The following is a 15020-nucleotide window of genomic DNA, read 5'->3' as shown; positions in this document are numbered from 1 at the left end:
TTATGTTAATGACAAAAGGGAGATTATCCTGATGGGCATAATCTAATCACAGAAGCCCCTTCAAAGTAGAAAGTTTTCTCCAGCTGGTTATAGAAAGGAAAGCCAGAGAGATTCAAAGCATGGAAGGATTCAAAATGTCTTTAATGGCTATGAAAAAAAGGGGTAGGGGTGGAGGAAGTAGAGGCAGAGGTACAAGGAAAAACAGAGGCCTCTAGGACAGTAACCCCCAAGCCAGCAAGAAAAAGAGAACTTCAGTCCCTTTTTCATGAGGTTGGAAACCTCATAAAACTGAATCCTGCCAACAACCTTAATGAGTCTGGAGATGGATACTCATACCAAGTTTCTAGGTAAGAGCCCAACCCAGCCCACCAATACTTCAATTTCTGCCACAGGAAAGAAACTCTGAGCAGAGAACCCAGCAGAACCGACCTGAACTTCTAACTGACAACTATGGAATAAAAAATTGGTGCTATTTTAAGCTGCTAAGTTTATAACGCATTACACAACAATACAAAGTACTATATAACTTTGAACACAAGTATTTTGTTTATTGACATCTGTATATGTTCACTCTTTCCTATTTGATTTGATAGGTTGTTTCTACATTTATTTATGTTGATGCTCGAATCATCCCCAATTCTGTTTGTGACTATTTTCCTATCACTCTGTGAACACTTCCTTACTTTCTAGATGTTGTAGAAAATACAATATTCTAGGTTCATAATGTTATTTTCCCAGCCCATACTAGAACCAACTAGTAGTGGTTTCCTTTAGTGGAAAATGACAGTTAGAAGCTGTGACCTGGATACTAGGTTGGCTCATTACCATTATGGTATGTTTATTCCCAGGCAGGCCATTTTAGTGAACAGACCTAAAATACATTCATGTTGTACACACGCGTGCATGTACACGCTCACATACTCTCACCTCTATTTCTACATTTATTTACATGCATGCATATGTGTAACTGTATGGAGTGCACAGAAAGAGGGAGAGGGTGAAGGAAGAGGATTAGCTCACACTGACTAATTTACCTTCAATCCAATACCACAGAACTCACCTGTTTGTACTCTTTATGCATTTTACCTCCCTTCTTTAATAGTGAGAAGCCTAGCTTCCAATATCTTTAAGGCATTTATTTATTTGTTCAACCCCCTATATGTAGCCAAACTGCCTTCTTCTAACAGGATCCCCTACCCACTCAGCTACTGCAGTGTGTGAGTGATCTATCGTCACTTGGGCTGACCCCACACCAGCTGCCCCTTGAGGGCTCCCTCCATACACTCCCCAAGAGCACCACAGCCTCCTCCTGCCCATTCCTCACCTCGATCTGCACCATCTAAATAAAGACTCTAGGACAGAACACTTCAAGAAGAGGAGCAGGAGACAGCCTAGATCCTGACTCTCCAGAGGGAATATAGTACCTTTATAGTTACATGCTGACCAAATGATCGTAATGGACACAATCAGCAATGGCATCAACTGCTATTATGTACCCTGGAAAGCACCCAGCATCAGTTCAGATATGGATTGAATTTTATCATAAGGAAACACCAGACAAACTCACAATGAAAGCCGTTCTACAAAATAATTGGCCCATAACTTTCAAAAAATGTCAAGGTTTGAGGCCCTGAGTTCAATCCCCAGTACTGCCAAAAAAATTTCTTGTCCTTGAAGAGCTAATAAGACAAAAATCTTAATAGGAAGTAAGAGAGTGAGATGAAAAACTTTTAAAGCCTCAATTACATTTCCTAGTGTTCCACTTAATTGAGACAAACTAGGGGACATTACAAAAATACTAATCAAACATTTTGGAGCTAGGTATGGTAGTACCTACCTATAATCTCAGCTACTCGGGAGGCAGAGGTGGAAGATCATAGTCCAAAGGCCAACCTGAGCAAAAGTGTGAGACCCTATCTGAAATACTAAAAGAAAAAAGGCTGGGGGTATGGCTCAAATATTAGAGCACTTAACCATCTGAAGCCCTGAGTTCAATACCCAGTGTTAAAAAACAATTTAAAAACTGGGTTCAAATTTCAGAAGTTGGAAAATATAAACAGTCATACTCTGTTACCACAACACACATCCCAATTCTTTCAAACATTACCTAATAAGGTGGAAGTCTTCAGGTATCCATCAAGGTAAGGGAGAATGTCTTTGTAATAAGGCTGAATTACATGCTTGCACATGTGAGCTGACCACTCTTCAAGGGCATTCAGACCTGTTTCTGCCAGTGGGGTATAACTCAGGCCCAGCTTGAAAGCCATCTATAAGTCAATGCAAAGAAGGTAAACTGAAACACAGAGAATTTAAGATTTAAAGAAATAAAAAATAGCAACTGTGGTTTCTAATTAATATGACCTTTTATTGCTAGATCCCAGAAACTGCTGGAGGGAAGTTCAGACCACCATGAGAAAAATGAGTAGCACCTGTATACATGGCTGGTGTTTTACTGCAGACTTTCAACACCTACAAGGTTGAATTCTCACATCAACTATAAGCAACGCTCAGAGAGGCCACATTAGACATCCGAAGCCCCCAAACCAGAAAGTGGAAGAAGCAAAGGCTGAGCCAGGTATGCCTGCTGTGTGATTGCCTGGTGTAAGTGCCAGGGCGAGGCCTTGATAATTCCATGTTCTTTAGGAAACATAACACTGGTGAAAAGATGGGTATGCTCAAGAAAATACATCTACCTGCAATGCAGGAATGTAGCTTCTAACATCAAGTTCAATGATGTCATGTGGCAGAGACAGAACAAAGGTCAAACAGGAGGCCAACAGTTCATCTTTGTATTGCTTCATTTTAACTGATACCTTAACAAGAAAAAAGATGACAGTGCTGTGTACCTGAATAGTCAATAATGTGAAAATCAATTTAAAAAATTTACCTTCTCAAATATGAAAAAAACAGAATATAACCTATATTTGACAGGACTATACATGCTTACAAATTAAAGGCTAGTCTCTAAGTAAAGTTAACTTGCTGAAGTACTTAATTTCCCCTATATGGAAAAACAAAAGAATGCATTTAATTTTGAGTTGCCATCCCTCAACTGAATTATTTTGAGAACTAAGGTACCTCTGAAGTCTCTTCCTATGTTAGTTTTTACTCCTAAGGTGGGCGTGATGGAGTACACCTATAATCCCAGCTACTCAGGAAGCTGAAGAAAGAGGATCACAAGTTTCAGGCCAGATTGGAATACATAGAGAGTTCGAGACCAGGGTTGGGGACTTGACTCAAGTGGTAGAGCACCTGCCTAGCAAGCTCAAGGCCCTGAGTTCAAATCCCAGTATGGTCAAAGGAAAAATAAAAAAGAGAGAGAGACAAAAAATTCAAACCCTATATGGGAGATGTCTTAAAAAAAAATGTGGATTTTTATCACAATCTGGATTTACTAAACTAATTTTAAAATAATTAGGTCTTGGATGATCACAGGGATTTAGTTCTCTATACATTCACTTAAAAAGAACCCATGACACATTAAGATTAAATACTTAAAAATTACCTCTTTGCCAAATTTTGCAAGTAAAGCAAAACAAGAACATTTTTCTAGATCCTTAGGAGAATGTTTCAGACTGTTTGGGCTAACTCCCTGTGAAATAAAATAGCAAATTAGTACACTGAGCAAGAATCAGCAATTTCATATCCTAACCCAACAGTTCCCAACCTTTTGAATAAATTTCACTTCACCAATCTACTGTGGAGAGGAAGAAAGATTCTGTTCCAAGAGTGTTTCCAGGCAGAAGACAGTCAGAAATAGCAAAAGAAAAGGTAGGTTCTGGCTAAAGGCCAGAGGCATGACTAAGTCCTCACTCTTTCCCATTCTCCAATAAGATGAACTGAGAGATCTGCTGATCCTTTAGTTACCCAGGAGAGTTCCTCATGTAAGTAACTGGAGCCCCAGCAGAAGAACTCCAGTCATTCTTAAACGTAAGGGCACCAGAGTCACCTGAAGAGCTTGTAGCACAGATCTCTGAGGCTTGTCCGCCAAGTTCCTGATTAAGTGAATCTGCAAAGGGCCTGCAACTTCCCAAATAATGATCATCCTGCTGTTACCAGGACCATGCTGAAAACTCTTGCCAATCTTACATAATTAGCTAAATGTTTCAAATTCAGTCTCACACCTATAATCCTAGTTACTTGGGAGGCTGAGATCAGGAAGATCGCAGTTTGGGGCCAGCCTGGGCAAATAGTTCTCAAAACCCCATCTCCAAAAAGTAACCAGAGGAAAACGGACTAGAGGTGTGGCTCAAGTGATAGAACATCTGCTTTGGAAGTAAAAGAAGCCCTGAGTTCAAATCCCCATCCCACCAAAAAAAAGAGAAAAAAATCAAAACAGAAAATGCTGTTTTTTTTAAGCAAGTCATCTAATTGACAGTCACACATCAACTTTTAAAAATATATATAATTGAACTGGCTGCCTATGGCTCATGGCTGTAATCCTAGCTATTTGGGAGGCAGAAATCAGGAGAATTGAAGTTAGAGGTCAGCCCAGGCAACAAAAGCAAGACCCTTTCTCAAAACAACACCCAATAGAGAAAAGGTCTGGTGGAGTGGCTCAAGTGGTAAGAGTGCCTGCCTAGAAAGCATGAGGCCCTGAGTGTAAACCCCAGTAACACACACACACAAAAGATATACATATACATATCTACACACTATATAAATACGCTATAAATATATATATATATATACATGTACATATGTATATGTATATATACACTATACATATACATGCTACATATATATACTATATATGTATAATACATATATTATATAGTATACACATAATATATATAAAATTCCATCAGTAGACTTTAAAACTGGATATTCCATAATCACATATTTTATAATGCATTTTATACACTCATACAGTCTTAAAAAATACAGGAATATTCCATGTGCTCCAAAAAAAAGACTTACCTCAAAATATTTTATTTTCCTGGCATTTCTCACTGCAACAGAAAGCAATTTGTAGAAACCACTGATGAGTGGCAACCGTGTAGACTGCACAATTAACTCATATGCAAATGAATACACCCATGGTTCAAAATGTCTTACTTGTTTCTCAGGGAGAATCTCTCTGCAAAAACCAATTAAATGTTTTAGGTAGAAATTATTATTAATTATTACTCAGTTTGAAAATTAAAAGGGACATAAAAATTATGCACTAAACTTTTATTAAGTATCATTTTCAGGTATTCTAATATTTTTAAGTATGTATGCATTCCTTTCTTCCCTAGTGATAGTCTTTTAACTCTAATTTGATATATACATTTTGTGTGTGTGTGTGTGTGTGTGTGTGTGGCACTGGGGTTTGAATTCAGGGCCCCACACTTACTAGGCAAGCACTCTTATCACCTGAATCACAACCCCAGTCCGTACTTTAAAGATCTAGATAAGTGACTTTAGGTTTTAAGTCTTTTGCTATTTCATTTCTTAAGTTTATATAAGGGTGTTTCCTCCATTATAGCTTATAACTGATAACTTTCACTCTTAAATAATTAAAATGTTATAAAATACCTGCAAAATTCCACCAGGTTAATGAAAGCTGAAAAATCTTTAGGTTTAGCAGGATGCAAGTTAGCAGTTGGATCTGAAGTTGGGATTACCCAAATACCAGCAGCCTCAGTTTCATCCTGAAAAATTAATTGTACCACACAAAAACTGTACCATTTAATAACACATCACTCAACAAATAACTTTCCAAATGACTTCTCAGTCTCAATCTGATGCTGTGAAGAAAGAACACAAAACTAAAAAAGTTAGAGACTGGTCCTCAAGAACGTATACTTTGAGGAGAATGATAGGATTCAATGAAACATTAAATCAAAGGACTCACAGAGAGTGATCAAAGAATAGGACAAATACAGAAACATGGAAGGGTGGTATCATTTTTTGATAAAGCTAACAGTAATGCCTTGACTGATTTAGAACCTCAAAAGATACAAAGTATCAATAATGACTTGGGTGATTTCAACTACAAAACAGAGGAGTGGCTTCAGCATGAGGCCATGAGTTCAAACCCCAGTGCCACCCGAAAAAAAAGAAGAAAGAGAAATGAAAAAAAAAAACAACCCATCATTTAGGGGACTTCTGTTTGGTTGTTTTTTTTTTTTAATTGTTGTACTGGGGGTACACTGTAACATTTACCAAGGTTCTTACAATATATCATAGTTGAATTCACCCTTCCATCATTCTCCTTTATCCCCCTCTCTGGTTTGGGGTTTTTTGAGACAGAGTCTCGCTTAGTAGTCCAGCATGGCCCTGAACTCATAATCTTCCAGCCTCAGCCTCTTAAATGCTAGGATTATAGGCATGTACTATCATGCTTGGCTAAAAAAATTGTTTTTTAATACATTAACATGTAAAGATCTTTTTAAAAAAGATCTTCTATAACACCTTCTATAATTAGGCTACATACGAAAGGAAAGCATCAATGTGGCTGGCAGTATGGTTCAAGTGATACAGCCCCTGCCTACCAAGTGCTAGGCCCTGAGTTCAAACCAAGTACTAGAAAAAAAAAATTAGAAAAGTAACAATGGCACATAATAATCCCAAAGAAATCAAGTTTCTCCAATCCCCTGAATAGATGCTATTATCTATACCCTGAATATTTTTATATGCAAAGAAAGCTGGCATAAAAATAATGCAAAATTATTATTGATAAAAACTTCTAACCTCTTGTTCCCCAGCAGTCCATTTTTCTAGTGCAAGATCCAATTTCTCCACAATCTTCAAAATGGATTTTATAAATTCATCATAGAGTAAGCGATTGAGACTTTGAAGGGAGGAATTCACAAAGAGAAATGGTTCATCTACTAAAATTAAATCCTTTAAATAAAGAAAAATTAAGTTCAAAATCTTGTACAGAAAGCATCAGTATGAATATTTTATAGGAGTTAAGATACGTACATACACAGTCACATGTATATTGAGATATTATGGAACAGGAATATCTAAACTGTAGCAGATTTACCTGGAGTTTTCAAGCTTCAAAACTTAGACACCTTCCCAAATTATTAAGACAATATTACTTTAGCCAGAGAGTATGATTTACAAAGTTGTATAACAAATACTCTACATAGCAGTGAATGAGAAGATTTTGGCAAAGTCTTGTCAAAGTGTTTACCCCATTAATTTTTATATGCATATATAAACACACATATGTATGACTCATACACATATACACTATGTTTTATGTTTATTTATGCACACATACATGTAATACTAGTATGTGTGCATACATACATGTGCACATTGACAAAAATTTCTTGTTCTGGGCTTCACCAAAGTGTTATATTAAAATACTAATCACTATTACTAGGCTTAAAATAGAAACTAAAGAAATATCTTATCTTTCAGAAACTCATTTGGCAGAAGGCATTATTCTAACATAAGAGATACTCATAACAGCTATACATCAATCCCTTTCATACCTATTTAAAATGTCAATTAGATTTGCCCTCATCTTCAGCACATAGAGAGGGCTGAAGGTGTAGCTAAGTTGTAGAACATGTTCTTAAAATGCATGAGGGGGTTCAATTCCCAACAAAAACAGAATACCTTTATATGGTGTTAATACTGTTATACTTTTTGTTGCCTAAAAGGCTAGATCTGTCGGAAAGAAAACTTAGTATCAACTATACTACACTGCTACATAAAGCTAAAATGAAGACTCAGCTATAGTAATCAATTTCAAAAGAGCTCTATGTTTGTTTCTTTCATTTACTTATTTTCTAGTCTCACTTAACTGTCTTCACTAACAGTGCTAATTTTTATTACTTGATGATTTAAAAAGAACTTTTGAAAGTTAGTTAAAATGTAATTCTGAAATAAGTAAGTCTTTGAGTATACAACTACAGAGACTCTTTTTCTTTCTTTCTTTTTTTTGGCAGTACTGGAGTTTTAACTCAGTCCTCACACTTGCTATGCAGGCATTTTACCACATGAGCTACTCCACTAGCCGTAAGGAGACTCTTAATAACAAGAATTGAAGCATTTTAATGGCTTTCAAATTATAAATTTTACCATCATCTGGTCACAGCTCAGGAGATGTCTAAAGAGATCCACATAGTCTTTGTAGGTGGGCACTTTCCATTTACCAGATCTAACCTCCCCTGAGGCACGATGGTCTTCAGACTCAACACCCTGTCATGGAAGATAATAGTCCCACAATGACTGATGAACTCACAAAAACAGCTTTGCTGCTAGAACCTGCTAATTTTCAGAATTTCCTAAACTAAAACAGCAAGCACAGAAGACTATACAACTAGACTGAGCAAGACATTGTATTAGGAAAGCATAATAAAAAGAAAGCTGAAAAAAATTCTTTTGTGACACAAAATTCTTTTTTGATACAACATTGGCTGCAAATCATTTATCTGTCTTGTCTCATCATGTTTCCTATAACTTCTACTAAGATATGCCTCTCAAAATACACTTTTGCATTTTCTTTTGAGTTTCAAGAGAGGAGAAAAACATTTCTATTTTTTATAAAAATATGTGACAGGCGAGGCACCAGTGGCTCATGACTATAATCCTAGCTACTTGGGAGGCTGAGACAGGAAACATCATGGTACAAGGCCAGCCTGGGCAAAGAACACATGAAAACCCATCTCTAAAATAACAGTAACAAAAAAAAAAAAAAAACACACTGGAAGCATGGCTCAAGTGCTTTGCAAAGCACAACATCCTGAGTTCAAATCCCAGTCCCACCAAACACAAAAAACAAAACATACATGTACATGACAGGAAAGTTATGCTTCGAGATATGTTTCATACCTTAGGAGAACTGTATTCACCTAGCAAAACAGAGATATAACTTCAACATGTAAAGCATGGGACTGAGGGCATGACTCAAGTGGTAGAGCACCTGCCTACGAAGCAAAAGGCTCTGAATTCAAATCGCCCCCCCCTCAAAAAAATAAAGGCATGGCTAATAACTAAGAAAGGCCACTTTTATATATTTACATATTAAAACCTCAGCAACATTTCTAGCTTCCAAAGATAAATGGCTAATTTTTGAAACAACAGATTCAGAATTTACCTTTTGAAGGATCACTGGTTTAGAACATATTCTTATTAAACCCTGATGCACTGAAAAAAAGAAAATGAAAAATAGAGGAAAGGCTGAAAAATATAACTGCTCAATAAAAACCATTATAATTTTACCTATCAATTTCTTTATTAAATTTGTTAACATTTTTAATTTTAAATTTTGAACTATTAAGATTCAGCAGCTAAATATAAGAAAACTAAAAAAGGGTTTTGGCCCACCAGAATTTTTAAAGTGTTCTAAAAGGCACTAAAAATAACAAAGAAACATTAGCAACAAGGCTTTCTTGACTTACATCAAATAACGTGTTAAATATTCATCATCAATTTAATAAGAATGAAACTTACCCACAGTACTAATGCAATTCCAGAGAACTGGCCCCTTTTCTGCTAAGGCTAGGAAAACTTTCACTATGGCTTTAGAACATAGCAACTGCATTTTTGGACTATACTGTGGGAAAATGTCTATCTGTACCACCATGAGATGTTCCAGAACTGGAGTGTACACCTCAGGAACCTACCAAAAATGGAGAACAAACTAAAAGTTAGAGGAGGAAACACATACAAGAGTAAAACAAATGCCCAAAGTAACTACAACTGAATTAGTCACAAATTAAGAGAAATGAAAACCAGGCTTATTATGTTCCAAGCTTACCATTTATTATTGTGACTGCCTAAAAATAAAGTAAAATTGTCTGAATTATACTTTAGATGCAATTCTATGATAAATGGTAATTCTTAATCTTTTACAAAGATGGAACGAATAACAGTAGTTTTTCCTGTGCAACAAAAAATCAAGTTTCATGATGGTAATTCTATTTACACAAAATACTAACTTAAAATGGCATGCTAATAAAGGAAATGAAAATTAAAACCACACTAAGATTCCACCTCACCCCTGTTAGAATAGCCATCATCAGCAACACCAACAACAACAGGTGTTGGCGAGGATGCGGGGAAAAAGGAACCCTCTTACACTGTTGGTGGGAATGTAGACTGGTACAACCACTCTGGAAAAAAATTTGGAGGCTACTTAAAAAGCTGGACATCGATCTACCATTTGATCCAGCAATACCACTCTTGGGGATATACCCAAAAGACTGTTACTCCAGAGGCACCTGCACACCCATGTTTATTGCGGCACTATTCACAATAGCCAAGTTATGGAAACAGCCAAGATGCCCCAGCACAGACGAATGGATTAAGAAAATGTGGTATCTATACACAATGGAATTCTATGCAGCCATGAAGAAGAACGAAATGTTATCATTCGCTAGTAAATGGATGGAACTGGAGAACATCATTCTGAGTGAGGTTAGCCTGGCCCAAAAGACCAAAAATCGTATGTTCTCCCTCATATGTGGACATTAGATCAAGGGCAAACACAACAAGGGGATTGGACTATGAGCACATGATAAAAGCGAGAGCACACAAGGGAGGGGTGAGGATAGGTAAGACACCTAAAAAACTAGCTAGCATTTGTTGCCCTTAATGCAGAGAAACTAAAGCAGATACCTTAAAGCAACTGAGGCCAATAGGAAAAGGGGAACAGGTACTAGAGAAAAGGTTAGATCAAAAAGAATTAACCTAGAAGGTAACACCCACGCACAGGAAATCAATGTGAGTTAATGCCCTGTATAGCTATCCTTATCTCAACCAGCAAAACCCCTTGTTCCTTCCTATTATTGCTTATACTCTCTCTACAACAAAATTAGAGATAAGGGCAAAATAGTTTCTGCTGGGTATTGGGGGGGGGAGCGGGAGGGGGTGGAGTGGGTGGTAAGGGAGGGGGTAGGGGCAGGGGGGAGAAATGAACCAAGCCTTGTATGCACATATGAATAATAAAAGAAAAATGAAAAAAAAAAAATAAAATGGCATGCTGACCAAAGTGGTGTCTGTACTAAACATATCATATGACTCCTTCAGATTGCCTGAAGAAATTAAATACTTTAAAAATGTTCTCAGTTTAACTATTTCACTTACTGTGTCAAGTTGAAGCAAGACACTTGCAATAGACTGGAGAAAACTCGGCATCTGATAAACATGGTCATCAATAGTGTCTGTATGAGTGAGGAACATCTGCTTGCAGCGCTGAATGAGCTCAACATACATGAAGTCAACATCTTCTGCATTTATAATCTTGCAAGGCTTTAGGAAAGGTAAAACGAAGTTTTTATTGATCTTATCAATGCCAAAACAAAGACACTTAGGTGTCATTTTGAGCCACGTGATTACAAACAGTATTAACAAGCTATTCACTTGCTTATTTTACTGTACATAAAATACAGTACCTTATAATGATGCTTTTTATAATAACTTGTAATCACATTCTAAATATCTGTTCATATCCTAGACGCCGTTTAGTTGGCCCAGGCTGGCCAATTACTCCCTATGTAGCCCATGCTGGCCTCAAACTCTCAATCCTCCTTTCTTAGCCTCTCATGTGCTGGGATTAAATGCATGGACCACAATGCCCAGCTCAAATTAAGGTCTTATTTTTACTGATTCTGTGTAAATCTTGACAAGTTACCTAATTTCTTTGGGTCTTAGTTTTCTCATGCGTAAAACAAAATACTCAACTTGTAGTAGAATTACAAGGATTTGAGATACCATGTATAAAGAATTCTAGTACATAGCGGACACTAAAAATACTCTTATTGCTAATAAAATAAATGACACTTAAGATGGCACTACTATTGTCACAAATACGACACACTACTCAAAAATAATTAATTCCTTTAAATACTCAAGTAAAACCAAAAATATAAAATAAATTAATGATCCATACTCCCGCAAATAGTCCATATCCACGAATAGCAATGGATAACTCCTTGTTATTTGAATCCACATTTCTGATGATTCCATAGAATTGTTCCATAAAGTACCGCAGCGTAGTCTTATGCACCTCTGCATCTTTTGTCACCATAAAAGAAATCTGCAATTGCATATTTATTCTTTAGAAATATTTAATAGCAAAACAAATGAATTTATACAAATATGAAAAAGCTATAATTGTTTGGATACTATTAATATGGTGCTACAGTTGTATTCAATTGCTTTTACTCATAAAAAATCATTTGCTTCAATTTGTTTATTCTCCATCAAGTTCAGAAAACACAGACTCTTAAATAGGACTACACTCTATGTGATGCATTTTTCCTAAAGAAAGGGACTAAAAGGTACCTGGAAAATGCAAGAAAAACTCTGCACATAGAAAAACAAGTTTGGGCTGGAGGTGTGGCTCAAGTGATAGACCACCTATCTAGCAAGCCCAAAGTCCTGAGTTCAAACCTAAATACCACCCAAAAAAAAGAAGAAAAGAAAGAAAAACAGGTTTTGAATTAAGGCTCCCTGATGAAGCAGAAAGTAGTCTTTAGCGCTCACATCTTCCAAAAAGTAAGTAAGAGCTAGCATGCCTAACGTCCAGTGAATTTAGTTGTTATCAACAAAAAGAGATAAGAGCTTACAATCAGAAAAACAAGGCATCTCAGTTTTTAGAAAAATGAAAAAAGAAAGGCTACAAACTATAAAGCTTAAGTTAAATGAAAGAGAATAAAGTAAAATAAAGAGAATAAAGTAAAATTTTAAAAAGAAAAAATAGGTTTATACAGTATGGCTGGCAACATTAACTAGCACTCGCTGTTAAAGGGAAAGCAGAGGACTACCAGACACTGAACTGTATCTGCCTCTATTTCCAACAGACTGATGTTCAACTTTTGCTCACAAAAAGTCAGGAAATTTTTATTAATTTTTTTAAAAGATAATATAAAATTATAGCAAAAAAAGGAACCTGAATTTAGTAACACAGCAACAATCCACAGTGGCGACGGCAGGAGAAGAGAGTTAATTTACTTGATTTTCTGTGGTTGTTGGTGTTCACTAATCTCATGATGATGGAAGCTCCACGTTTTTTTGAAGGGATGAGGAAGCTGCTGAAGGTTTGGTTCTCTAGGCAGCAAACCAACACAAAGCAAGGATCTGGGCATCTTCATACTATCCCAAGATCTGAGTGGGGTGTACTTTTGAAGGATGTGCAATGTTCAATCACAAGTGTAACAAAAACTGACAAGCAGAAAGTTCATGTACTCAGTGAGAACAGCATATTTGTCTCCAAGAAACACCCTCTTACTAAAAACTAAAAACACTGGTTCCCCTATTGAAGCTTGCAAGGGATTACAGTAAGTTTGACTCAATTCAAAGCTTCTTTTATTCATATAAGAATTTTATGACGCCTTCTCACCAAAGATACACACACCATAATTTCCAGGAAGAAGTAAAGTATCTTAATGCAATTTTCCCAAAGTGATCAGCAAATAGTATGGGATGTATGAATTCTGACTGTTGATACTTGTTTACCTTGGATTTTCCAGAGAATCAGGTAATCAGTCAGTCAGATCAAACCCTGGAAATTCTGATAAGAGGGTGTTATTCCAAAGAATGTCAGTTGTAAGAGCAGAACTCATGACCTGATACTGTCATTGATACTACACTTAATCTTTGTGGCTATCCAATAAATGGAATGAAATTAGATGGCACTTATTGGATGATTCACATCATTCTTAATTTTCTTATGTTAACTTTGAAATAAGCTTAAGTCAGACTTCCTGTAAAGACAGGATCAGGAAAATTGTGAAAGTCTTCAGCCAGCAAAATTTGTGATAACCTTGTTTGTTAATCAGAGCACAATTAATCGCACAGTACTTTCTTCACCCCCCCAGAAAATTCAAGGTTTTAAACATCTTGATTGCCAGAGTGCTATGTTAATTATTATTTTATTTTTACCAGTTTTGCTAAGAAACGGCAACAACAGCAGAGTAGATTAAGAAAAATGAAGAGAAAACGCCAAAAAGAGAAGACACATAGAAGGTGGTGGCTGCTTTCTAGATATTGATACTGGGGATAATGCTTTACATAATCACCACCTTGTAGTTGCAGAAAGCCCTAGATGTAATGATAGTGTAATCATTTTGAATTGCATGCATTAATGTATCAAGGAATTAGATATCTTGCATGAATGCTCTCTTCTGTATGTAGATATTCTATGCCACTCTTGCTATAAAATTGAAGTGCATGTAGAAAAAAACTTTTTACTGTATGAAACTTTCTAACACTTGTGAAAATAATTCAATTTGGCTTATACACAGTGTACTATTTCTGCAGGTATCATCCAAAATTCCCCACAGGCAAGGCTTTCATCCTCATTAGCTATTGGCCTCAGCTTAGCACCTGGGACTGTTCCATTGCATTGCTGCCAGAATTTTACATTCAGTTACCTCCGCTTTTTACAACATGTTCTCTACTAATGTTATTGAAACCAATTTCTACTTCATACAGATGTTTTTTCCAACAGCAATTAAAGTTTTATCTTCCACAAAAAAAAAAAAGAAAAAACAACAGTGAGCAAAGTACTTGAGAAACAAATAGATCACTATCTGCCAAACTAATAAGTGATAATAGCCTATGTGCAAGAACACAAGTGCTCAAAAGCGCATTCCTAATTTCAATACAAAGTCTGCCCAAATCAAATACAGAAATAAAGAGATAATTATAAAGCCAGGAGGAAACAATCCATCTTTCATTGCCAACTTGCCAATATATTCCCTAATTCTACCCAAAGCTATTAGGGTCTAAGTATATATTCTTCCCAGTTCTTTATTTCCATTTTGGAATAATGGTTTATTACATATTGCTTCATAATTTCTTCTTTTACAAAACATACCATGAACATGTTTTTCAAGAAGCAAAGAAATATTATATTCTTAATTACAGAAGTTCATTTTGTGAATATACTGTAATAGTTAACCATTTAAACTACTGATAATTTTTTACTATTTCATTTCCAGCCAATGTTCTTTTTATACACTTTTATTCAATTATTTTCTGCTTATAAAAGCAAAGGCTTAAAAATAATTATCAACAGTAGAGACAAGATAGATAAAACATTATGATTCATAGAAAAAATATTA

General features: G+C 36.0%; 1 protein-coding gene and 1 pseudogene across 3 annotated transcripts in view; one reads left to right on the top strand and one right to left on the bottom strand.

Annotated features, from left to right (window-relative positions):
* Prkdc (protein kinase, DNA-activated, catalytic subunit) overlaps nt 1-15020 on the bottom strand; it is a 191187-nt gene that overhangs the window by 156309 nt on the left and 19858 nt on the right. For all 3 annotated transcript variants that reach the window (XM_074068495.1, XM_074068496.1, XM_074068497.1), the window contains exons 11-21: nt 11843-11989; nt 11038-11202; nt 9403-9571; nt 9047-9096; nt 8029-8148; nt 6679-6831; nt 5521-5636; nt 4921-5080; nt 3506-3592; nt 2694-2813; nt 2108-2267 (exon numbers count right to left, since the gene is read on the bottom strand). In XM_074068495.1, the coding sequence (XP_073924596.1) occupies nt 2108-2267; nt 2694-2813; nt 3506-3592; nt 4921-5080; nt 5521-5636; nt 6679-6831; nt 8029-8148; nt 9047-9096; nt 9403-9571; nt 11038-11202; nt 11843-11989 (1447 nt within the window). The remainder of the gene's footprint in view (nt 1-2107; nt 2268-2693; nt 2814-3505; nt 3593-4920; nt 5081-5520; nt 5637-6678; nt 6832-8028; nt 8149-9046; nt 9097-9402; nt 9572-11037; nt 11203-11842; nt 11990-15020) is intronic.
* LOC109688671 (S-adenosylmethionine decarboxylase proenzyme 1-like) lies at nt 13154-13945 on the top strand (annotated as a pseudogene).

The sequence above is a fragment of the Castor canadensis genome, chromosome 3 (assembly GCF_047511655.1).
Source record: "Castor canadensis chromosome 3, mCasCan1.hap1v2, whole genome shotgun sequence".
NCBI classification, from domain to species: Eukaryota; Metazoa; Chordata; class Mammalia; order Rodentia; family Castoridae; genus Castor; species Castor canadensis.
The sequence above is the reverse complement of the archived record's forward strand: the minus strand, read 5'-3'. Positions and strand labels throughout refer to the sequence as shown.